At 37.1% G+C, this 27,543-nt stretch overlaps 2 protein-coding genes across 2 annotated transcripts in view; one reads left to right on the top strand and one right to left on the bottom strand.

The window, feature by feature from the left end:
* Positions 1 to 3,271: 3,271 nt before the first annotated feature.
* The window catches only part of LOC306646398 (uncharacterized protein), a gene marked incomplete at its 5' end in the record, with an annotated part of 46,468 nt that continues 22,196 nt past the window's right edge, over positions 3,272 to 27,543 (top strand). The window contains 2 exons of the mRNA XM_079115042.1: positions 3,272 to 4,199; positions 7,138 to 7,151. Coding sequence (XP_078971168.1) covers positions 3,272 to 4,199; positions 7,138 to 7,151 — 942 coding nt within the window. The remainder of the gene's footprint in view (positions 4,200 to 7,137; positions 7,152 to 27,543) is intronic.
* On the bottom strand, positions 10,867 to 11,893 carry LOC306646148 (olfactory receptor 7E178-like; the record flags this gene model as incomplete). The annotated part of the gene is made up of 1 exon (XM_079114603.1): positions 10,867 to 11,893. The coding sequence occupies one exon, from the start codon at positions 11,891 to 11,893 to the stop codon at positions 10,964 to 10,966; it is 930 nt and encodes a 309-aa protein (XP_078970729.1). The 3' UTR covers positions 10,867 to 10,963.

The raw sequence follows: 27,543 nt of genomic DNA on the forward strand, positions 1-27,543 counted from the left end.
CATAAAAAAATACTATACATGACAAACCCAAAGCCAACATCATACCAAAGAAAAACTGAAAACATTTTCTCCAAAATCAGGAATGAAACAGATTTCTACTCTCATCACTCCTACCTGATGTCATTTTTGAAACTCTACCAAAAGCAATCAATGAAAAAAAAAAAATCAGCCAAGAAAAGAAAATTCAAGGGACACAAATAGGAAAGAAGAGGTCAGATTATCTCTGTTTTTAGACAACATGATCCTATACTTAGAAGACTCAATTCCACCAGAAGACTTCCAGAATTCATAAACAAATTCAGAAAAGTAGCAAGACATATGATCAGCATACAAAAATCAATAGTTTTCCTATATTCCAATAATGAATCTGCTGGTAAAGAAATCAGGGCACAATTCCATTCATGATAGCCTTAAAAAAAAAACTGGTAATGAATTTAACCAAGGAGGTGAAAGATCTGCACAATGAAAGTATAGAAAACTGAAGAAAGAAATTCAAAAGATCTTAGAAGATGAAAGACCTCCCATGTTCTTGGAGAGGCAGAATTAATATTGTCAGAAATTAATATTCTCATATCAGCCCTATTACCCCAAATGATTTACAGATCTAATGCAATCCCCATCAAAATACCAATGACATTTTTCATTCTCAGAACTAAAATTAATATGGAAGAATAAAAGACCCAGAATAGCCAAAGCAATCCTGAGCAATAAAAGTGGTGCTGGAGGCATCACAATACCTGATCTCAAATTAGAGTAACAAAAACTGTGATATTTGGACAAAAACAACATGAAAATCAATGAAAAAAAAACAGAGCCAATCCATGAAGATACAGTCATCTGATCCTTGACAAAGTTGTCAAAAGCATATGGTGGAGCAAAGACAGTCTTTGGAGAAAGGACTTCTTACACATCCACCAATGTTTGTAGCAGTGCAACTCACAATAGCCTATTTGCAGAACCAGCCTACATACCCCTCTTCAGACAAGTGGATAGAGAAAATGTGGTATGTATAAACACTGGACTTTACCAGGCCATAAAGAAGAATGAAAATATGTTATTGACAGGTCAAAGGATGGAACTGGCGCATGCCATGCTAGTTGAAATAAGCTAGACTCAGAAAGTCAAGAGTCAAATGTTTTCTTTCCTGTGGAAGGCAAGGAGGAAAAAAAAAAAAAAGAAAAGAAAAAAGGGAATCTCACAGGGACTTGAATGAAGTAGAGGAAGGATTCCAGTGGGAGGAAAGAGGGGAGGCCATAGGGAAATACTGGTAAATGAAATTTAGCAAATCAGAATATTCATGTACAAATATAACACAATGAATCATGCTTATATATGTAATTATAATGCAGTAATCAATAACAATATAATAATATAAGAGGGATCAGCAGGGTAGAACACAGGATTGGGGAAGAAAGGAGGAAAGGAAAAAGCAAGGTATTTCAGAATGAGATTGATCAAACTGTTTTGTGTGGATGTGCAAACATGGCATAATGAATTCCACTATCACTTATGGTAATAATGCACCATTAAAAATAAAATAAATAGAAGATATTGGATAGGTAAAAAACTGGACTTAGTTTCCCTTATAGTGTTGTGGACACCATATGATTCAGAGTACCACAGATTCTTCTAAGGAAGTACATCCAGAGATATTTTGGTGGGGGGGATGATTTGTTCCTTAGAGAAGTTAAACATTACTTAGAATAAATCTTGTGACTTTGAAATTGAAATATAGACAAAAAGAGTTTCTCCAATGGAGGAAATCTATTCATCTTACGTAGACACAAGATGGACTGATAATTTTCCAGTCCGCTTTCTTATTTGTACCCCAAGGGTGCTGATTTGTTTGGAGAATGGAAAGACAATCGAACATTTTATTTAATGAGGAGCTCTGAGAATTCAAGGTTGAGATTCTAGAAATTATAAACCTCCCACTTTTGCCCCTCACCAGCACTTTTCTGATCACAGCCTCCATGAAGACGCAGGAGGACTTCATAAAGACACATCATGGAGAAGAGAAAGCGTCAGTCACAGCCACCATGGAGGGCCGGTGTGCCCCTGTGAGGCTGGTTGTGGTGAGAAGGGAAAGAGGAGAGAGTGTGGGTACTGGACTTTACTCTAGAATAATGAAACTGGGAAAGTCCTCTTATTTTCATTTATCTATCTATCTATCTATTTATTCATTTTTAACATTTATCTATTTATTTATTTATTTTAGCCTTTGAAGGTGAAGTTCCTTTGACCGGACTTAATTTCCATTGACATCTTTCTTTTATAGCAATTCTTCCATTTCATTTTCTCATTCTTTGGATTCTAGAGTTTCTCTCTAATAACTTACTTTCTGCTGAGTCCCTGAATCTTCTTCATTCTCTCCTATAAATTGCAGGTTCCTGTCAGATTTCCTGCTTCCAATTATTCAGGCATTATTTACTCACCTGAAATCTGTTATGTGGAGGTATTGTCTACCTTGTTCCAAATTTGGTTGGCATTTCTTCTCAGGTCCCTACCTATATTTCCTGGCAGATTAGAGTTACTGATAACTTTGATTGGTTTTATTGTTGTAATTATCCTTTCACCATGGTGTCTAAAAATAGCATCTATCAATAATGAAATTATTTTTGTTAATTAATTACCAACTCAATTTCCTTTTTTTTTTTAAACATTCCCATTTCCAGGAAAATCTCAAATGATTGTGTTGAGGGAGACTGTCTTGATGTGTTCATGAATTAAATATGAACACTCCCGTGTCTCAATGTAACATTTCCTGTTGCTGTGGTTTAAAAACTACCATTCTTTATTGGGTTCACAAAAGGTCATTGTTAACTGACAGTCTTCAACTTTATAAATGTCTGTTCCATTTTCTCAATTCCAGTCTTCTATTGTGGTTATTGTTATGTGTATTCAGTATATAGTTTTGTGATGAATTATGTCAACAAACATTCATATGTTGAGGAGGCTTCCAGTCAAACAATGAGTATTCCTGTTTCATCATGTATTATTCTTCTAAAATAAATATCAATGCATTATATGTCACCTTACTACTTAATTTTATGTCTACATTCAGGCAAGAGCTAAGCTTGAAATTTTCTCCTTTATTATATAGTAGACATTTGATCTCATTATTCATTACATACCTAACATTTGTGTTTGTTGAAAAACAAATATAAACAAAAGAAGGAAGTCCATCCAAGATGATGCTGTAATATGGGAACAACTTGGCTGTTTATTGAATATTGCCTTTACCTCCTTCTCCAGCAGGTACACCAGCTACATGGAAGGAGAGAACCACACAGGCTTATCACAATTTCTCCTCTTGGGACTCTCAGAGGATCCTGAACTGCAGTCCTTCCTCTTCGGACTGTTCCTGTCCATGTACCTGGTCACAGTGCTTGGGAACCTGCTCATCATCCTGGCCATCTGCTCTGACCCCCACCTCCACACCCCCATGTACTTCTTCCTCTCCAACCTGTCCTTCACTGACATCTGTTTCACCTCCACCACAGTCCCCAAGATGCTGGTGAACATCCAGGCACAGAGCAAAGATATTTCCTACATAGAGTGCCTCACTCAGGCATATTATTGTATGATTTTTGTTGGAATAGATGTTTTACTGCTGACCATAATGGCATATGACAGATTTGCAGCCATCTGCCACTCCCTGAACTATATAGTCATCATGAACCCCCGACATTGTGGCCTTCTGGTTCTGATTTCTTGGCTTATTATATGCTGGGTGTCCCTGATTCATATTCTATTGATGAAGCGGCTGACCTTCTCCAAAGGCACTGAAATCCCACATTTCTTTTGTGAAGTGGCTCAGCTTCTCAAGGTGGCCAGCTCTGATACTCTTGTCAATAACATCTTTATGTTTGTGGTGGCTGTTGTGCTGGGCATGTTTTCTGTTACTGGAATTCTGTTCTCTTACTCTCAGATTGTCTCCTCCTTAGTGAAGATGTCCTCTGTAAGCAAGTATAAAGCATTCTCCACCTGTGGTTCTCACCTCTGTGTGGTCTCCTTGTTCTATGGAACAGGACTTGGAGTTTACCTCAGTTCTCCTGTGACTCACTCTCCCCAGAAAATCTCTATTTCCTCAGTGATGTACACTGTGGTCACCCCCATGCTAAACCCCTTCATCTACAGCCTGCGGAACAAGGATGTGAAGCGGGCCCTGTCGAGACTCCTCAGCAGGGCAGCCTCTTGTCCCTGATGGATCACTGACCTCAGAACTAAGTGGTAGTTATGTGCTCTAAAAGCAAGTGTTGTGAATTTCAACATCTTGGCTCATTTTCTCCCACAAAGGCCAGGCTGAATTTTTTGCTCTCCAGAATCACCTATCCCTTGCTAATGTTTTTCCTCAAAAGTTTCCTCTGTAGTTCTATTTTAACATTTCTTCCCTATCCATGGTCCATAACATATCACCTTAATGTTCTTCACGTTAGTTTGCTTTCTTGTTTCCTCTGGAAGGAATGAAATGAAAATCATCAATGCAAAGTGTTTACCTCATTAGACATGTGTTTTTCTTTTTGCATGCACTACTTCATTTAGTCCCGAAGTCACTTCTTATCTGTATTTTCTCTAATTCACCCATTTTCTGTAAGAAAGAGCCTGAGAATGGGGTTCTTGCTTACCTGGAATCAGACACTGAGCCCATGTCCCTCCCTTTGCTCTCCTACATTTTTTAAGAACAATGATTGGATTTTCAACATGTCACCAGAGTCTAGCTTTGAATGTGTGTATTCTGATTTGGCTCTTGTAATATGATGTCTGGGAAAACTCCCATGTTGCTACATTGTTTGTGGTCCTGGATTTTCTCCTTACATCCCTTTCTGTCTTCTTTTTTTCATTCCTTCCTCCCTCATTCTCTCCTTCGCCTTCTCTCCTTCATTTTGACTATTGTACTGGAAATGGTCACTTACTCTGCTCCTTTTTATAGCTGAATAATATTCTACTGTGTGAATATACACAGAATGCAAGCTGTTTTTCCTTTCACCCATTGATGGCCATTTGGGTATTTACCATCTTTGGACAATTGTGGAAGAGGGCTTCTGTTGATATGTTTGCATGTTTATCAGTTTGGGTACAGCCATTTAGCTGATGAGAAACTGCATACACTATGGTTGTTCCATCCCATTGGATTTATTCATGAAGTCCTGGCCATCTCAGTTTGTGGAGTATCCTCTGTAATACTTGTACAATGGCAAAAACACCTAACAAAGCTATTCTTAAATCCTACACTGGCTGTTAAGCAGCAAATGACTAAACTTGTTTTCAATTATTATCTTCATAATCTCAGAATGGAACCCCATGTCATACAGTCATTGTGTGGCTAATTCTTTGAAGAGTAGTCCAATAAACTTTTCATTCTAATTTGTACAGTTTCTAATGTATTCATATCCTTGCCAATACTTGTTATTTTCAAATTTTCAAAGTATAGCTCTTTACTGGATGTGGAGAACTACCTTATTTTGCTTTTGATTTGTATTTCCCTATGACTCTCTGAGCTTGTTCTGGGGAGCTTATTGGTATTTTGTATGTCTTCTCTGCAGAAATTCATTTAAACTTTGTGCTCATTTTGCAATGGAGGTGTGTATACATTTGCTTCTACACTGTAAGATTTCTTAATATGCTGTCGGTACTTGACCTGTTTTGCAAATATGTCTTCCCTTCTATATTGTCTTTCCCTTTATTTCAAGTATACAATTTAACATTTTTTACTATATTCAGCATGATATACAATAGATACTTTGAAGTTATTTCTCTGAGGTGAATTTTTGAGTCCTTTTACCAACACCTACTAAATCCCCGCCCACAGCCTCTGGCAGCCAACATTTTACTCTTTGTTTCCTTGAGTTTGACTCTTTTAGGTTAACTGTGAGTCCATGTGGTGTTGTGTTTTTGTTATGGGCTCATTTCTCTTAACAGAACACCTCTAGGTTCATTCATGCTGCCTGAAAGGACAGGGTTTCCTTCTTTTAATGCCTGAATAGGGTTCCTGTGAGTTTGCTCACATTTAGTATCTCATCATCTGATTGTAAGCAGTTCACTTTGTTCCATATCTTGGCTATTGCTAATCATGCCATGATAATGGGAATGCACAAACATCTTGACATACTGATTTCAGATGTACTGGATATATGTGTAATAGAGGGATTGCTGGATCATCTAGTAGTTCCTTTAATTTTTTGAGGAAACTCTGTAATTTTTTCTCCAATGTCTGCATCAATTTATATTCTCACTAATAGTGTTCAATAGTCTCTTGTTTCCAAATCCTCCATAATGCCTGTCATCACTCATCTTTTGGATAACAGTCATTCTAACAAGTGTGATGTGATATCTCATTGTGATTTCTATTTGCATTATCCTTTGGATTAGTGGTGTTGAATATTATTTCACATATATATCAGTAATTTGTAAGTCTTCTTTTTAGAAATGTCTATGCAGGTAATTTGCCAATTCATAATTGAGTTATTTATTTATTTTTTTATTATTGCATTGTTTGATTTCCATTTATTTTAGATATTTTCCTCTTATCCAATATATGAATTAAAAGTATATTCTCCATTCCTGTAGATTATTCTTCTATCTCTCCTCTGCTTTTTTTGCTACATGGAGTACTTTAAGTTTGATATAATTTTTTTTTAATTTTGCTTTTATTGCCTATGCTTTGGAATTCATATACAAGCCATCATTTCCCTGCTCAATGCCATTGAACATTTCTCATTGTCTTCTTCCTTTAGTCCTACTCTCTAGTTCCTTTGGACAACCTCTCTCTTTAAATTGGGGATTAAGATGCATTAAGATTCACAGAAGTAGAAGGAAATAAAAGCAAATGTCCTTTGAAGAGTCAGGGTTTCTTTTCTCACCACAAAGCTTGACTGTACTTTACATTCTCACTGACAGGTTTCAGGAATGGCAATATACGTTTGTGGCCAATTATTTTTTTTAAACTGACACAAAAATTGTACATACTGATGGGTTATTATATGCTGTTTTCATATACATATAACCATTGTGTAATGTTCAAATCAGGTTAGCCATATCTAAGTCCTGAAACATCATTTTTTTGAACATTTTCAAAATAATTTCTAAATTTTTTATATTATTTAAAAACTCAGTTTGTGCCATTTTCTTCTGCAGATCGATTGAAGCATGTACGTTAGGGAGAATTTGTTCTTCTATAACAAGAATCTGATACAATTTCCATTTTCTACAATTCGGATTCATATCTCTAAGGAGAATATTCTATATTCATTCTATACTACTGATCTGTGGTTCCTATTTCTTGTTTTGTATGTTTTTTGCTAACATGGAAAAGATCACAATTCTAATTTTTCTGTTAATTTGATATATACTTGTATATTAAAAACTACTGGTCTTTACAAAATTACTTGGTAAATTTCTGCTCTCCTCTAATGTTTCAGGGTGTCTAACAAGTCTGCAGTAAAAGTGCTTTCCGAGTTTTCATTCATCTCATGACTTCATTAAAGGTGACATGCTCCCAAATTATCTCATTAGAATGTGGGCAGGATTCAGGTTCTTGCAGGATGGTAGCCAGAGGCCTTCCATAGTTTTAAGCACAAGGGACTCTCATGAGGGCATCTATGGCTATAGCAGCTGGCTTGCATCAGTGTGAGCAGGAGGTAATAGAACAAGCCCTATTACCAAGACATTGGTCTGTAAGCACGCTGTTACTATAGTGATGTCCCTGTGCTTTTCAGGAAGGTCTCCCACTCACCAAGACACCACGGTGTCAGAAAAGAATTCCCTTCAACCAAACTGGAAAAAAATCCACAGATGCAATTATGAAGTTCCGTGACCTACAGTGGAAAAAAGCCACCTTGGTTCTCTCCTAGCTGTAATAGCATATTAAGCTGCAGTCATCCTGAGCCCAAATACAAGTGTATAAGATGGTTTCTGATTTTTCACTCATCAGGAAAATGCTTCTCTCGCTCCAAGTGTATTATCGTTAGATTTTATGTGTGTGTTATCACCTAATGAAGTATTTAAGAAAATGTATTTTTTACTTGTCTTTATTGAAGTTGATAAAATAAATTCTCATACAACCTTGAGAGTTATGGTCCTTGGAAACCTTCCACACTTCATCCATCACAGAGTCTTGTGGTTCATTGTGACAAATTCATGCATTAATCCTTCTCTGATCCATGTTATGAAGCATTAGTATATAATCCTAATCAGTTGTATGTGCATGGAAGAAAATAATTTATCTACTGTGTGTGCATACATGTTGAGGTGAGTTTGACAGGATCAAAAAACCACAGAAGCATGAGTGTGGCGCTGCACTGGAAAGAGGTCGTTTGATGCTGAGGCATTTTGCTGTGTATGGGAGGCAGCAAAAGTTAATTCAAAAAACTGCCGTCTTTCCACAGTGAATAGAGAGGATTAGACCCTGGACTATCCACCAGAGGGTAGAGTAAACACACGTTGAATGAAAGCCAGGAGAGCTACGTTTGTGCAGTAAAATGAGTCAGTTGCTTAGTACTTTTCCTAATCTTCCCTCACATGATGAATGTCTTCAATGGAAACAGGACAATTCTAAATTCTGACATTTTTTTGGTGTGCACGACAAATGTCTATCATCAGTGTTTCATTCCTTTTTTATTGTAGAAGTGTTTCATTCCTTTTTTAAGTGTAGAATTTTTCAAACCTCACCCACCATTCTAGGATTCTTTACCTTGTGAGTACTGATTAAGAAGTCTAAATCCTATTAAACAGTCATGACAAAATATAAACAAATTTTACATTTACTCTCTAAGAACTGCTTGGAAATCTTCTTAGACCTTTCCAGTTTCTAGTGAAGAAAGAAGTTACTGGGTATATGAATGTCAAATTCCTTTTTCCAATTTTTTTTGTAAGACAGTAAACAATTTCTCACAGGCATGTACATTATCTGTTTCACCTTTGATTTCCTTCACTTAAGTACCATTAAAAGTCAGCAATTTGAGGTATGATAGCTCCAGAATGTGCCCCAGTCCACTCAGCTAATAATTTTCAGCTCATGTTGAAAATCAAATTTGACCTGAAAAGTCCAAATTTTCAATAATTCCTTGGTCTACAATATGTTGATAATGAGATCTTTCCTTTATTATCCATAAATATGAACTAAATACTGTTCTAATAGGTCTGGTTGGTTATATATCCTGATCAAGCCTTTCAATGAAGTGCTTTAGTTATCAAAACCCTATAGACTTGGGAATCAAACAAAAACATGATTTGTCTCTTGCTGTACATCACAGTTTATAATATCATGATGCTTATGAATTCTGGGAATGCACCTTTAAACCACATCCTCTAATGTAATAACAGGAGCTATCATTACAGGGAATTGTCATTTCGGGGGCTCATGACATACTTATGTATAATGATTGCATGGTTTTGGAAGAAAACACTGTTGCTGTTAATTTGCTGCTGAGGAATCTGAGGCTCAGAAAGGAGCTGGAAGCTACCAAAATTGTCATGTTTATAAGCCAATATAGGAGTGATGAAGTGTCTATAATCCCCAAATTCTTTCTATTATGTGTGTTAATAAAAAAATTCCATACCAGTTTTAGACATCCATTGAAAACTTTATAAACTTTTCCCATGAAAGGTGTTACTGCATCATGACATTCTCATTGATCATTAAATAATAGAGGAAAACCCAAAGCATACCTGCATGAAGAGTGTACTGTGGAACATGAGTCAAAATTATTATCTCACTTATCAAGTTCTTCAGCTACCTATAGCTGGAGTCACAGAACTTGGAAATCATACAAAAAAAGTAAAAGAAGCCAAAGTTCAATTCATTTGTAATGAAATAGGTGACATACTATTCAATACCACAGAGCCACACAGCAACTGTAATCCAAGGCTACCACTGACTCTTCACTTGGACAGCTGAACAAAGCCACACATTTAAAACCAGCCTTATTTCTTGCACCCATGCTGAAATATCACAACTACAGAAACTCACAATATACCTTTCCTCTATTGGGATTTATCATTTAGAGTTCCTTTAATAAATAAAAACAAAGCTAGATATTATAGTGGAGAATTAGTAGAATGAGGATAATCTTTTGAATTTATACTGCAGTACAAAGGTAAAAAGGGACCTCGTTACACATGAAGGGAGTCTCTAAAATACTGAGGGCTTGGGGGTGTGAAAGCAATAGTGGAATATACTGAGTTTTCAAGGTAGTGAATTGGGTGACCATGAATGAAAGTGTATGACATCACATTCAGGTGGAAACTAGAGTAGTGATTTCAAGTCTCCACTCAGCATCACAAGATCCCTGTGGAAAGGTAACATTAGAGCAGAAAGAAAATCCCCTAAATCCAATCTAATGATAATCTGGTGTTGAAGGCCAATGCATTTAAAGATATTTGCAAAACAACCTTGGTCTTGCTTAAACAAGTGCATTTGTAACTTACCATTTGAGCTTGATTTTTTAAAGGAACGATCATCTGGGTCTTTCCTGGGACTTCATAAAACCATCATACCTTATCTAAATTAATCAGACCTAAAATGAGTTATCAGATTTTTATGCCCCCAGTTAATTTTTGCAAAGTCAACACTGAGTACTAGTAAGACAACCCCTACATAAAATCTGAAAAAATAAGTACATTGGGTGCAAATTTTAAAGAAAATATATATGAATTCTGAAAAAGAATGTAATTTAAAAGTATATTTAGAATTTGACCTGGAGGACAGGATCATTGTTCAGAAATGAAAGAGACTGCTGAGATATATTTATTTATTTATGATGATTATATGACAAAGAATCCTGAACACTTGTACAATACAATTACATACAAACAAAAGGAAGTGGTGTTCATGTATAAAATATGGAGTGGAATGAGAGTCTTGCAGTTAAAAGAGTAATTTGACTAAGAGGCTAGGATTTCCAGGTCTAGATGATTGATTCTTCCAATAGAAACTATGAAAATGAGGGGAGAGATAATGAGATTAGATTACTCGGCTCTGTAGCTTCTTCAGGGCAATTTTAATATCCCTGTTCCTCAGGCTGTAGATGAAGGGATTCAGCATGGGGATGACCACAGTGTACATCACAGAGAACACAGTGATCTTTCTAGGAGAATTTGACACTGCTGAAGTAAAGTACACTCCAATGGCTATTCCATAAAATAAGCAAACAACTGAGAGGTGAGACCCACAGGTGGAGAAGGCTTTGTACTTCCCACCTGTTGATGGGATCCTCAGAACGGAAGAAACAATTTTATAATAAGAGAAAAATATCCCTGTTAGAGGAAAAAAACCATAAATGGCACCAACAGTATACACAAACATATTTTTGGTAAAGGTATCAATACAGGTAAGCTCCAGGACTTGAGAAGGTTCACAGAAGAAATTAGTGATTTCCACATCCCTGAAATAGGTAAAATGTAAGACAATCAAAACATGCAACTGGGACTCTAAAAGGCTGAACAAAAGAGACAGACAAACTGAGAAGATACAGAGGTGAGAGTTCATAATGACTGAGTAGTGTAGGGGATGACAGATGGCCACATACCGGTCATAGGCCATCACAGTCAGAAGCATGCCATCCATACATCCAAAAATGGCAAACAGAGACATCTGTGTCAGGCAGCCCACATAGGAGATGATTCTGCTGTGAGTTTGGATGTTCACAATCACCTTTGGGACTGTGGTGGAGATAAAACCAATGTCAGCCAAGGACAGGTTGGAGAGGAAGAAGTACATGGGGGTGTGGAGGCGGGAGTCAGAGCTGACAGCCAGGATGATGAGCAGGTTCCCAAGCACTGTGACCAGGTACATGGACAGGAACAGTCCAAAGTGGATGGGCTGTAGGTCAGGGTCCTCTGAGAGCCTCATGAGATGAAATTCTGAGACACCTGTTAGAGTTTGTTCTTCCATATTCCTAGTACACCTTTGGTGAAAGAAAAATGATTGAAAAAGAAAATGGTTACTCATAACTCTGTGTATTTTGATTCACTCTTGAAATCCATAAACCATTAGCAATATTTCTCAGTTGTAATAAACCCAGTCTTCTTACTACTCTTTCATTATTGGTTTCAGTGCTATTCACCTTCTATACAGACTTACTTTGTAAATGCTCAACTAAACAGGTTTTAAAGACAAATATTAAAGATAAAAATACATATCTCAGTGAAATAAAACTTACTCATCAAAGAAAAAGAGAAAAATATTTCTCACTTTTAACCAAAAAAATTCTTTTTTAAAAAAAGAAAATTAAAATGCCCTAGGATACTTCTCAAAAGAAGAAATACAAATGGGAAAAAAAATATGAAAACATGTTCAACATCCCTACCAATCAGAGAAATGTAAATCAAAACTACATTGAGATTTCATCTTACCCCAGTTAGAATGGCAGCAATCAACAAAACATAAAATTAATAAATAAATGCTGGGAAGGATATGAGTAAAATGGTTCACTTCTATGTTGGTGGGACTGAAAATTAGTACAACCACTCTGAAAAGTGGTATGGAGTTCCTCAAAAGACTAGAAATTGAATCACCATAGGACTCAACTATTTCATTTCTTTGTTTTTATGCAAAAATCTAAAATCAACACATTGTAGTGAAACAGTCACATCAATCTTTATAGCAATTCACAATAGCCAAGCTAAGAACCAGTCCGGATGCCCATTAACAGATACATGGGTAAAGACAATGTGGTATATATACACAATGCAATTTTACTCAGCCATAAAGAAGAATGAAATTATGATCTTTGCTGGTTCATGGATGGAAACAGAACATTATGCTAGGTGAAATAAGCCAGACTCAGAAAGTCAAGAGTCAAATATTTTCTCTCATATGCAGAAACTAGAGGAAAATAAAGGTTAAAAAAAAAAAAAAACAGAGGAATTCCATGGAAATAGAAGGGAGATCAATGGAGTAGAGGAAGAGAACTGAGTCGGAAGAAAGGGAGCTAGAAAAATGGAGGAACTGCAGAATGAATTTGACCAGTTATGCTATGTAGATACATACTCATAAACTGAAAATACCGAAGTGTATTCCACCTTTACGTAAATCCACAAAGCACCAAGTGAAAAAAGTTGATAATGCATCTCTGAAAACATTATGCTCCTGTTTTCTACCAGGTTTTTTCTACTTCCCATGTTTCTGATTTCACTTTCTTGTGAGTGAAATCCTAGCTCACAAATTTTTATAGTCAGAAATTATCAGCATAATATTCTCCAATTCCCTTCATTTATCTGCAGATGCCATAATATTATTCTTCCTTATGACTAGATAATATTCCATTGTGTATATACACCACAGTATCTTAATCCATTCATCTGTTGAAGGGCATCTAGGTTTTTTCCACAATCAGGCTATTGTGAATTGATCTGCTATAAACACTGATATGGCTGCATTATCGCAGTATGCTAATGTTAAGTTAAAGTTTGAGTATAAAAGAATGAGTGGGATAACTGGGTCAAAAGGTAGGTCCATTTCAAGTTTTCTGAGTACTCCCCATACTGCTTTCCAGAGTGACTTAAGTCAATCCCAAAAATCAAAGGTGGAATATTTTCCCTGGTAAGTGGATGATGATATATATTGGGGGTGGGGGAGTAGGGGATAAGAATGGAAAACTTTAGATTAAGTAGAGGGAAATGAGAGGGAGGGAGTATGAAAAATGGTGAAACGAGACAGACATCATTACCCTATGTACGTGTATGATTACATGAATGGTGTGAATCTATATCATGCACAACCATAGAAATGAAAAGATGTACCCCGTTTGTGTACAATGAATCAAAATGCAGTCTGTAAAAAATAAAATAAGATAAAGAAATGATCAGTATAGTCCTGTACTTTTGGTGGACTTCAAAGTTTGGTAAGTACTTTAGAGTTGCACGCAGATAAAAAATATCATCCCTGATCACATAGGTGGCATTAGGATACGCTGCACCTGTCCTGAGTAGGAATGAAATCAACACTAGACTATCTCTGCTTTTGAGAATGAAGCAGATTATTAGGAATGGGGAGGAAGGTCATCAGCGGCAAGCACGTCCTGTCATGGGGCAAGAGGGCAGGGCGTGCTGTGCTGTTAGTGCCTTTTCTCCCTGCGGGCACTGCCTGGGGTCTGCGGCCATTCCTCCTATCTAGAGACGGAGCAGCAGGCACCACCCGCTACTCTGCTCAGTGACCCACCTGGAGCACCTGCAGGAGGAGCTCAGTGAGCAAGGGCTCTTTCCTGGGGTGACGAGGATCGAAATGACCGGGTGGGTTGTGGAAGGGACCCCGGCCAGGATTCTTCTGGCACCATGAATTCAGATAACTCATTTCAGTCAGGTCTTTTCTCTTTTTAAACTAACAACTTAGCCTGAGTTACATAAAAAGGTATTCATTCTGTTTCAGTAAATATTCTAGGACCTCACAACTAAGGGCACACTGTGCATGTGCAACCAAGCGAGCTCTCCAAGCCACGGATTACACCTCGCCTGGGAAACCCTCAGAAGGGCCTGGTGTCCTGGGGACTGCCCTGCTCATCCTGGATGCTTTGTGGACCTTTGCGAGTGCTCATCGCTGGCTTGCAGGGACCCATTCTCTGCTGCTGTGGATGAGACGTCTTAGGGAAGTGGAATCAGGGTGGGAAGAAAGGAAGGGTGTTTTCATGGTTGGGGAGGAAAGCTCATTTAATTCAGTAATTGTCAATACTGTTCCAAATCTGTCACATAGTTCTAAAAAATTAACAAAATTTTAAAGTGTGTTTGCTATTGTCTTATAATAGCATGATAACAAAATCCCATACCATATTGGCCCTGTAATAAGAGCCCCTGAAAGAGATAACTGATTTGATTATTTTCTTAAATTTTTTCATGGGATAATGGCATATTTCCAATTGCCTGAATAATGTACTTTTAAACTGTCTAGGCCCATGGTTATTTTGTGATTTCTCCTGCACCTCAATTTCCTATTCACTTTACATTTGTCACTTGACCCTCTACCTAATTCAAGTTGGAACTGGAATTATTTGCATTTTCCTCTCCTGCATCACACATCTCTACAGTAAGCTACAAAATTACTCTAAATGGATCCTACTCTCGGGATTCTCATGGCTACTCCCTAACAACAAATTCTTATGCTTTCTATCTTTGGTCATTTTGGGGGTAATGGGGATTGAACCCAGGGGTGCTCCACCACTGAGTCACATCCCAGCCCCTTTTATTTTTTATTTTGAGACAGGGTCTCTCTAAAGTGCTCAGGGCCTCACGAAGTTGCTGTGGCTGCCCTTGAATTTACAATCCTTTTGCCTCAGCCTCCCCAGTTACTGGGATGCTCTTGTTTATCTTTTTTTCTTTTAAATCCATTTTTAATTTTTGGTGCATTGTAACTATACATAATAGTGGGGATATTTATGCCATATTCATAAATCTTAATAAGATATTCTGATCAATTTCATTCTCCCATACCTTTCCATTTCCTTTCCTCTTTTTATTCTAACCTATTGATCTCCCTTTTATTATTATTATTATTACTTTAATTGGTTCATTATAATAATATATAAGCAGAAGTCATTATGGTGTATTCACACAAGACATAGCGTAATTTGATAGATTTTGTTCCCCATTCCCTCCCCTGCTAACTGCCTCATAATCTCCTTCCTTACTCTATTGGTCTCTCTATTAAGGAAAATGAAACTTTTGATATAGATGTTTGGCATCTCCACTATCAACAAGTGCATAAACTTCAAAGTTACAGCAGCTGATATTCTGTATATTTGCATCCTCCTGACCTCCACAGACTGTCCTGTGCATCCTGCTGATGAGGAAACCATGCTTCCACCAGTCTTTCCATCATCTCTCCTCTCCCTCAGCACTTACTGTGAAAAGTTACCTCTTTCTTGGGTCATGACCAAGAGCTGAGGACCCAATGCCCCTCCTCTGCCTGGTGTCCACTCAGGTCTCAGGCTCTGCACTCAGAATTAATATGAGTAAGGTGACAGACAGGAGCTTCCTGAGGCAGAAAAGCATAAGAGAGGCAGATGCAGGTATGGGGCCAACTGGACTGGAGGCATCGACTGATGTGCTGGAGCCACAGGATGGTTATTGATTATTATATGACCTTGGAGGCTCCAATCCCAGAGCTTATAATTAGCCCACTTGGTCCATGTTGGCCAAACCTCCAAGGACTTCCTCATGTTAGTGGAGGAAGTAGGAGAAGAGAAAAAAATGTCCACAGATTTAGGACTGTTCTCAGGAGGAAGCTTGTGTGTTCTCTTCACAGGTTTCTCCCTATCCTTTTTTTTTTTTTTTTTTTTTTTTTTTTTTTTTTTTTTTTAGGATTCAACTTCTGTTTAATTCAGTTGATTATTGTGCAAAAATATACCTAGCAAAAGTTTACCATTTTAACTTTTGTTAAATCACAGATAAGTGGCCTTGACATCATTCATATTGCAATTTAATCATCGCCAAGATTCATCCCTAGTTACTTTCCATCTGAGTATAATGAACATTTACACTCCTTTAAATAACCTCCCCTTCCTTGTATCTCACATCCTTCTGCCTTTCTCTTCTGCCTCAAATCAGGCCCAGAAAAATGGAGTCATCTGACTGTTGAATGAATCTCTAAAACTATGGGGCAAAATAAACTTTTCTACGTTGTTCTTGTCAGGTCTTTTTGTCACGGTGATAAAAACCTGACTAAAGTAGAAATTCATACTGACAAATGGGTTTGTTGCTGTGACTCACCTGACCATGTGGTTCAGAAGTATTTGGAACTGATTTGTGGAAGGAGTTTGGAAAAGCTTGGAGATGCAGAATGGAACCATATAAACAGAGATTAATGGGAAATTATAGTGGAAGCTCAGAGATCAGAATGCCAATAGGAAAGACTAAGCTTATCAGGTTTCAGAGGAGAAAGAAGACTATTGGAAATTTGACTAGAGGCCATTCCTGTTACATTCTGGCAAAGAATCTGTCTCTATTTTATCCATGTTCTGACACTTTATATGAGACTGAATTTAGAGGTGATGGACTAAATAATCTGGCAGAGAATATTTCAAGGAAGTACAGCATTCAGGCTGTGGCATGGATATTGCCATCAGTTTTCAACCAAATTTACTGTGATAATCGGGAGTAGAAAGCAGCATGGAAAGATTTGAAAAACTTTTAATTTGGCTAGAAAAGTATATTTAAAACTAGGGGCAAGAAAGTTGTTATTTAAAACATTATGGTCATTAAAGAGATGCTAAGTACTTTACATAAAGACATTAGGTAAGATGACTTGGAGGGCATCTCAGAAATCGGCCTGACCATACCCATCTCAAACTCATGGATGTAGAAGTAAAATTTTCTTTGTTAAAAGACCATGGAGGTACCTCGCTTATCGAGGTGGGGCGTCCTGGGAAATCATTTCACCATTCTCAACCACACAGGCTCTCAGAAGCTGCTGCAGTCATGGTCCCAGGAGGTCTGACCACTGCCTGAAAATGGCAGCAGACCTTTGTGTCATCTCCATGGTGCTGGTTCTGCAGGAATGCAGTAGGCTGGCATTAAGGGGTCACCAAGGCTTCACCAAAATTTCAAAGGAAGTACTTGAAGGCTAGACAGAGTGTAGCAGGGCTAGAATTCCTGCAGGCAGCCAGTGAGAGGGCAATAAGTGAAGAAGTGAGATGGAAGCCAAAGCTCAAGTGGATTAAGAGATGCCAGTAACAGAATATCTGCTGAGAAAAGCTGTAGAAATCAGGCAGAGACAAATCAAGAGAAGCCACGTGGGCTCAACCAGCAAGGCCATACAGGTGGAGATACACAAGTCCTTTGGAGAAAACATGATGCCTTGTGTTGCAGACACTGGGCATGGAGCTACAGGACTTGTTGTCCTGCTGGGTTTCAGTCTTACTTTGTCTCATCCCTTCCTTCTATGCCCTTCCTTCTGCCTTTTGCAAAGGAAATGTTTATTCTGGGCCACTGTACATTGGATATTTGTAACTTGCTTTGATCATTACAGGGGCTCAGAGCTAAGAGCTGGCCTTGAGTCTCAGGTAACATTTTGGACTTGGACTTTTAGGCAATGCTAGAACTGTTAAGACTATAGACTAGAAATAGACTAAACGTATTTTGCTTTGTGAGATGCGCATGAGATTTTAGTCACTGCAGCAGAAAGATGATTAGATTATGAAAGATGAAGCCAAATTGGTGGATTAATCCACATAAATGGATTAACTGTGTAGTATCTGTAGGCAGGTGGGGTGTGGCTGTAAGAAGTAGGTCACTAGGGACATGACTTTGATATGTGTATTTCATCCCCAGTGAGTGGACCTCTTTTTGTCTCCTGGCTGTCATATCCTGTGGTGCTTTCCTCTGCCATGCCATTTTGCCATACACTTCTGCCTCACCTTGATTCCAGAGAAATGGAGTCAGCCCATCATGAACTGAACCATTGAAACCATGAGCCAAAGTAAAGGTTTCCTCCTCTATGTCATTCTTATCAGGTCTTTTTGTCAGTCATGAAAAGATGAATAAAACAATTTAAAAGTATCAAGATACTTTGTATTAGACCAAAACCAACTTAATCAGAGAATCCTCATGGGATACTCTTGGTGTTTTTTCTACATCAGAGTTGAGATCCATCCACTGCCCCAGGTTCCTACAGGGCACTTGGAAAATGGTCCATTAATATTATGCTAGTTTTGTCAACAATACTCATTACACATGTGGGAATTAAACCTAAGGTTCTGTGCCTTCTATGCAAGCTCTTCTCCACAGAGCTGCTCCCGACCCCAGAGCAGGCTTATTTTTACATAGATACATATATGTCCATACTGATTCATGTATCTATAATCATTTTCCTTTGAGACTTACCAAAACACGACTTAAGACTCTTCTAACTACACCTATTTCCCCCAAAATGAAGTAGTTTACATAGCCGTGTAGACTTAAGTCTCTGTGTGAAGCACATGCTGCTACATCAAATGAATTACTTGATGCATAGTGAATCCTGGGGGAGATATAATTAAATTAGAGAGTGTATGGTTAGAAAATCTTTTCAAAATCCTTGTGTCTCTTTCCACATCATGTTAATATCTGAAAATTTTCAGGTAATATGTGCATATGAGATAAATATTTGAATTTCAATAATTTATGCAGGTTCCTTTTTATTACTTTTTAAATTATTTATTTATGTTTTACAGACTGCATTTTGATTCATTGTACACAAATGGGGTGCATCATTTTGTTTCTATGGTTGTACATGATGTAGACTCATATCATTCATGTAATCATGCATGTACATAGGGTAATGATGTCTGTCTCATTCCACCATTGTTCATACCCCTCCCTCTCATTTCCTTCTACATAATCTAAAGCTCCCCCATTCTTCTCTCACTCCTCACACCCCCACTCCCATTATATATCATTCTCCACTTATCAGGGAAAACATTTGGCCTTTGGTTTTTTGGAATTGGCTTGTTTCACTTAGCATGATATTCTCCACTTCCATTTATTTGCAAATGCCATAATATTATTATTCTTTATGGCTGAATAATATTTCATTGTGTATATATACCACATTTTTTTTTTATTCATTCATGTGTCGAAGGGCATCTAGGTTGGTTCTACAATCTAGCTGTTGTGAACTGAGCTGCTATAAACATTGATGTGGCTGTGTTACTGTAGTATGTTCATCTTAAATCCTTTGGGTATAAACCAAGGAGTGGGATAACTGGATCAAAAGGTGAGTCCATTCCAAGTTTTCTGAGGATTCTCCATTCTGCTTTCCAGAGTGGCTGCACCAATTTGCAGCTCCACCAGCAATGTAAAAGTGTGCCTTAATAACAAATATTTGTTTATTGTGGTGAGATATTTCCAACAAAAATTATAATTTTCACCATTTTATGCACACTATTTGGAATATTAATTACACTCACCTTATTGTGCAGCTATCACCAACATCCATTACGAGAAATAATTCATCTTTATGAACTGAGCCAATACATATTTTTAAAAACTCCAATTACTTCCCCTCCCAATTTTTACAATGATGATAATACTAGGAAATATGTCAAGGAAACAAAGTCAGAAAACTACAACAAAAATGAGAGAAAAGAAGAATGTGAGATTTACAGTTGACGTGTTTAGTTTCATTGACTTTTCCAACCTCCATTGCAAACGTATGCCACAGGTCCTACGATTAGATTAGACTCTTCCTATGTGCAGCCACCTCAGGGCCCATTTAAAGTCCCTGTTCTTCAGGAAGTAGATGAAGGGATTCAACATGGGGGTGACCACATTGCACATCACTAAGGTCACTGTAGCCTTTCTAGGGGAATGGGACGCAGATGAACTAAGGTACACACCAAGCCCTGTTCCATAAAGTAGACAAACAACTGACAGGTGAGACCCAAAAGTGGAGAAGGTTTTATGCTTTCTACCATTGGATGGATTTCTAAGAATATAGCAAATAATTTTATAGTGAGATAAAAGGATCTCGGAGATGGAAAAATTCCCAAATATGGCACCAATAAAGTACATGACTAAATCATTAGAAAAGGTACCAGAACAGGCAAGACTAAGGAGTCGAGAAGGGTCACAGAACAAGTTAGCAATTTCCACATCCCTGAAGTAGTTAAATTGTAAGACAATCAAGTTGTGCAGCTGAGATTCCAAAAGACTAAACAAAAATACCATCAAAACCAAGAAGCCACAGAGACAAGGTTCATACATACTGGGTAATGCAGGGCGTGACAATGACCACAAACTGGTTATAGGCCATCACAGTCAGAAGCATATTATCCATATTTTCAAAAAGGATGAAAAAAGACATCTATGTCAGGCAGCGCTCATAGAAGATGGCACTGCTGTGAGTTTGGATGTCCATCATCATCATGTTTGGGACTGTGGTAGTGATGAAACAGATGTCAGTCAAGGACAGGTTGGAGAGGAAGAAGTACATGGGGGTGTGGAGGTGGGAGTCAGAGCTACCAGCCAGGATGATGAGCAGGTTCCCAAGTACTATGACCAGGTACATGGACAGGAACATTCCAAAGAGGATGGGTTGCAGTTCTGGTCCTCTGAGAGTCCCATGAGATAGAATTCCAATATAGATGTAAGGTTTTTGAGTTCTATATTGCTTGAGCACTTTTTGAATTGGAAAAAATTAAAGGTTTGGAAAACGTGATACAAATAGGCCAATGAAACTACTTTTGTATTTTTAATCCAGCATTTCCCAGGTACAGTTCTCACACCCGAGTTCCCTATGCCTTCAGCTATTTTTTTGTTTGTGATGAACCAGAAGCTCTTAGCACTCTTTTCTGGTTGATATCTCTTTTCTACCTCCTTCTGTGGACATCTACCCTACAGAGGCCCAGCTGAGCAATGTTAGAAAGCTAAGATATTAGAGATAAGTTGTCCATGATCATAGTGAAAGACAATCTATTCTCTAAGAGAACATAGGAATAAGAAATATCCTTCCCCCTTTAGGAAAAAGAACATTTTAATAGAAGGTCATTAAAGCAGTAAATCTTTCTTATTTTATTTTAAGAAGATGCTACAATTTTCCTTGACTTAGAATGTTGATAAATACTTCATAAGACCTAGGACTGCTTTACCTAAACAATAAATTAAAAATGATATTTCATAATCAGAAAGCATTGCTCTGTTCCAATATCCACCCAGAAACTTTCCATTTTTCTTGGGTTTTCCATTACTGTCCTTTGTCTTTATAAATGTCATTCACCTTTGGTTTGTTGTTTTTTAAAAAATTGTTTAATATACATGTCTCATTCTGACAAGTGGTTGACACCTAATTTTGATATCAAATGTTGTAGGTAAATGCACATATTAGTAAATGACATCACTGACTTTACAAATATGGCATTAATGTCTTCCGCACCCATCAATGGATATCAAATATTGAAAAGTGAGAGAATACATTTTTTTTCAGGTTTATGTGCGGTGCGGAGGATCAAACTCAGGGCCTTGTGCTTGAGAGGCAAGCACTCTATCGACTGAGCTATCTCCGCAGCCTCTAGATATGGACTTTTTAAATATTTTTATTGATTGATTATACATCTTCTTCTGAGAAGTGTCTGTTCAGTTTCTAAGCCCATTTATTGATTAGGTTCTTTGTATTTTTGGTTTTAAGTTTTTTGAGTTCTTTATATATCCTAAAGATTAATAGTTTATCTGAGGTTCATGTGGTACAGATTTTCTCCCAGTCTGTTGACACTCTGTTCACATTATTGATTGTTTCTTTTGCTGAAAAGCTTTTCATTTGAGTCCATTCCATTTAATGATTCATGATTTAACTTCTTGTGCTTTGGGGATCTTGTTATGAAGTCAAGACCTGATGAAGATTTGGGCCTACTTTTTCTCCTAGTAATCACATGGTCTCTGTTCTACTGCCTAAGTCTTTGATCCACAGTGAACTAAGTTTCATGCATGGTGAGAGATAAGGGTTTAATTCCATTTTGATACATGTGGTTTTCCATTTTTGCCAGTACCATTTGTTGAATAAGTTCTTTTCTCCAGTGAATGTTTTTGGCACCTTTGATTAGTATGAGATATCTTTATTTATGTGGGTTTGTTTCTATGTTTCTATTCTGTACCATTGGTCTACATGTCTGTTTTGGTGTGAATACCATGCTGTTTTTATTACTATATCTCTTTAGTACAATTTAATATCTGGTACTGTGATGCCTCCTGCTTTGCTTTTCTTGCTAAGGATTGCTTTGACTATTCTGGTTCTCTTATTTTTCCAAATGAATTTCATGATTGCTTTTTCTAGTCCTATGAAGAATGTCATTGGAATTTTAATAGGACTTGCATTAAATTTGTATAATACTTTGAGTAATGTGGCCATTACTTTCAAATTTATTTTTATTGTAAACAAATGGGAAACATCTTAATTCTCTGTACATGAAATACCATTTGTGTAATCATACATTTACATAGGGTAATGGTGTTTGATTAATTCTGTTATTGTTTTCATCCCCCCCACCCCCCCCCCCCCTATATTTCCCTCTACACAGTCCCTCCCTCCTCCATTCTTGCCTCCCTCCCACCCCCATTATGTGTCATCATTTGCTTATCCGTGAGATCATTCGTCTTTTGGTTTTTTGAGATCAGCATGATATTCTCCAAATTCATCCATTTGCCTACAAATGCCATAATGTTGTTATTCGTATGGCTGAATAATATTCCATTGTGTGTGTGTGTGTGTGTATGTATATATACACACACGACAGTTTCATTATTCATTCATCAATTGAAGGGCATCTAGGTTGGTTCCACAGTCTGGCTATTGTGAATTGGGCAACTATGAACATTTATGTGACTGTATCTCTGTAGTGTGCTGATATTAAGTCCTTTGGGTATAGGCCAAGGAGTGGGATAGCTGGGTCAAATGGTGGTTCCATTCCAATTTTTCTGGGGAATCTCCTCACTGCTTTCCAGAGTGGCTGCACTAATTCACAGCCCTATCAGCAATGTATGAGTGTATCTTTTCCCCCACATCCTCACCAACACATATTGTTTCTTGTATTCTTGATAATCACCATTCTTATTGGGGTGAGATGGAATCTTAGGGTAGTTTTGATTTGCATTTCTCTTATTACCAGAGATGTTGAACATTTTTTCATGTATCTGTTGATTGCTTGTAGATCTTCTTCTGCGAAGTGTCTGTTCATTTCCTTAGCACATTTGTTGATTGGGTTATTTTTATTCTTGGTGTAGAGTTTTTTGAGTTCTTTATATATTCTGGAAATTAGTGCTCTATCTGAAGTATGAGTGGCAAAGATATTCTCCCACTCTGTAGGCTCTCTCTTCACATTGCTGATAGTTTCCTTTGCTGAGAGAAAGCTTTTTAGTTTGAATCTATCCCAGTTATTGATTCTTGCTTTTTTTTCTTGTGCAATGGGAATCCTGTTAAGGAAGTCTGATCCTATGCCGACATGTTGAAGACTTAGACCTACTTTTCCTTCTATAAGATGCAGGGTCTCTGGTCTGATTCCAAGGTCCTTGATCCATTTTGAGTTGATTTTTTGTGCAGGGTGAGAGGGGTTTAGTTTCATTCTGTTGCATATGGATTTCCAGGTTTCCCAGCACCTTATGTTGAAGAGGCTATCTTTTCTCTAGTGCATATTTTTGGCCCCTTTGTCTAGTATGAGAAAATTGTATGTATTTGGGTTTGTGTCCACATCCTCTATTCTGTATCATTGATCTACCTGTCTATTTTGGTGCCAATACCATGCTGTTTTTGTTACTATTGCTTTGTAGTAGAGTTGAAAATCTGGTATTGTGATACCCCCTGCTTCACTCTTTCTGCTAAGGATTGCTTTAGCTATTCTGAGTTTCTTATTTTTCCAGATGAATTTCATGATAACTTGCTGTATTTCTGTAAGGTACATCATTGGGATTTTAATTGGAATTGCATTGAATCTGTATAGCAATTTTGGTAGTGTGGCCATTTTGACAATATAGTTCTGCCTATCCAAGAACATGGGAGATCTTTCCATCTTCTAAGGTTTTTTTAATTTCTTTCTTTAGTATTCTGTAGTTTTCATTGTAGAGATCTTTCACCTCTTTTGTTAGATTGATTCCCAAGTATTTTATTTTTTTTGATCTATTGTGAATGGGATAGTTTTCCTAACTTGTCTTTCTGAAGATTCATCACTTATGTATAAAAATGCATGAGATTTATGTGCATTGATCTTATATCCCCCTACTGAATTCACTTATGAGTTCTAAAAGTTTTCTGGTGGAATTTCCTGGTTCCTCTAAGTATATAATCATATCGTCAGCAAATAGGAATAGTTTGAGTTCTTCTTTTCCTATTTTTATCCCTTTAATTTTGTCGGTCTGTCTAATTACTCTTGCTAGAGGTTCGAGGACAATAATATGGTCATTTTGACTATATCAATGCTGCCTATCCAAGAGCATGGGAGATCTTTCCATCTTCCAAGATTTCAATTACTTTCTTTAGTATTCTGTAGTTATCACTTCTTTTCTTATATTGATTCTCAAGCATTTTATTTTTTTGAGTTGATTGTGAATGAGGTAATGTTCTTTATTTCTATTTCAGTGGATTCATTAATGATGTATAGGAATGTGTTTGATTTATGGGTAGTGATATTATATATTGCTACTTTGCCAAATTCATTTATTATTCTAGAAGATTTTTTTGGAATTCTTTGAATCTTCTAAATATAGAATCATGTCATCAACAAAAACTGATAGTTCTAGTACTTCTTTATCTATTTGTATACCTTTAATTTCCTTCTTCTTTCCAATTGTTCTGCTAAAGTTTCAAAGACAATGTTGAATAAAAGTGATGAAAGAGGGTATCCTTGTCTTGTTCCAGATTTTAGAGAGAATGCTTTCAATTTTTCTCCATTTAGAATTATGTTGGCCTTGGGTTTAGCATATGTATGTCTTTTATGATATTGAGGTATGTTCCTATGATCCCTAGTTTTTCTAGTTTTTTGTACATAAATGGGTGCAGCATTTTGTCAAATGATTTTTCAGTATCTATTGAGATGATCATATGATTCTTGTTTTTAAGTCTATTTGATGTGATGAATTATGTTTATTGATTTTTGTATGTTGAACCAACCCTGCATCCCAGAGATGAACCCCACTTGATTGTCATGCGCTATCTTTTTAATGTGTTTTTGTATGCAACTTGCCAGAATGTTATTGAGAATTTTAGCATCTATGTTCATCAGAGATATGAGTCTGAAATTTTCTCTCCTTGATGTGTCTTTGTCTGGTTTTGCTATCAAAGCCAAACTCATCTGATGAGTTTGGAAGGGTTCCCTCCTCTTCTATTTCATGGAATAATTTGAGGAGTATTGGCGTTAATTCTTCTTTGAAGTCTTGTAGAACTCAGCTCAGACTCCATCTGGTCTGGCACTTTTATTAATTGGTAGGCTTTTAATTGTGCTTTCTATTTCATTATTTGAAATTGTTCTATTTAAATCATGTATGACTTCCTGATTCAGTTTGGGTAGATCCTATGTCTCTAGAAATTTGTCAATGTCTTCAATACTTTCTATTTTTTGGAGTGTAAATTTTCATAATAGTTTCTAATTATCTTCTATATTTCAGTTGTATCCATTGTGATATTTCCATTTTCATCATGTGTTTTAGTAATTTTGGTTTTCTCTCTTTTTCTCTTTGTTAATGTGGCTAAGGGTTTATCAACTTTATTGATTTTTTTCGAGGAACCAACTTTCTGTTTTGTCAATTTTTTCAATTGTTTTTTTTGTTTCAATCTCATTGATTTCATCTCTAATTTTAATTATTTCCTGTCTTCTAGTACTTTGGGTGTTTATTTGTTCCTCTTTTTCTAGGGCTTTGAGTTGTAATATTAGGTCATTTATTCGTTGACTTTCTATTCTTATAAGAAATGAGTTCAATGGTAGGATCTTTCCTCTTAGTACTGCCTTCATAGTGTCCCAGAGAACCTGGTATGTTGTGTTGGTGTTCTTATTTACCTTTAAGTATTTTTTTACTTCCTCCTTGATTTCTTCTACTGTCCATTCATCATTACATGTTTTTCTATGACTTCCTCATTTTGAGAGTCTGGGTGGGTAATAGTAGAGGTCTGAATTGGTGTTCCCTTATACATAATTTGCTTTTTTTTCTCTCATGGCCTTTAAGCTGTTATCCTTATTCTGTATTTTAGTCATTTTCATTATAATTTGTCTTGGTGTGGTTCTGCTCTAATCTTGTACATTTGGAGTTCTGTAAGCCTCCTGTATTTGATTCATGTAGGTAATTTATAAGGAACCACTTGCATTTTATTTTCATTCCTTATTTGAGTAAAAAAATGAATAAAAAAGAACTTAGAACTTTAACTTTCTTGTTTTTTGGTACTGGGGATTAAACTCAGGGACACACAGAAAATAAAGCAGCATCCCAGTCCTATTTTTGTATTTTATTCAGAGACAGTGTCTCTCTCTGTTGCTTCTCACCTTGCAGTTGCTGAGACTGGTTTTGAACTCACGAAGCTCAGTTTCCAATCTCACTCTACTACAGTGAAGAATGAAAGCACAGAAATGCGAACAAACAGGTGGACACAACTCTATAAGTTTGGTGTGGCAGATTTCTCCAAGGTACATTTCAAATGGACGCTATGGGTACTGAGAACAGGCAGTTCTGCTGTGCAGCCTCCTCAGGGCACATCTCCTGTCCCTGTTCCTCAGGCTGTACATGAAGGGGTTCAGCACAGGGCTGACCACAGTGACCATCCCTGAAGCTACTGCACTGTCTCTGGGAGAATGTGACATGGCTGAACCAAAGTACCCTCCAAGGCCTGTTCCTAAAAACTGACAGACATCTGCCAGGTGAGACCCACAGGTGGAGAAGGCTTTGTACTTCCCACCTGAGGATGGAAGTTTCAGAATGGGGGGATCTTACAGTAAGAGAAAAGAATCCCTGAAATGGGAAGAATACCAAATATGGCACCAAAACATAAATAACTATGATATTGGTGAAGGTATGAGAATAGGCAAGGTTAATAAATTGAGAAGGGGATCAGAAGAACTTCAAAATTTCCATATTTTTAAAGTTGGTAAATTGTAATGAAATTAA

Source organism: Sciurus vulgaris (genome assembly GCF_902686455.1).
Source record: "Sciurus vulgaris genome assembly, chromosome: 16".
Classification (NCBI taxonomy): Eukaryota; Metazoa; Chordata; class Mammalia; order Rodentia; family Sciuridae; genus Sciurus; species Sciurus vulgaris.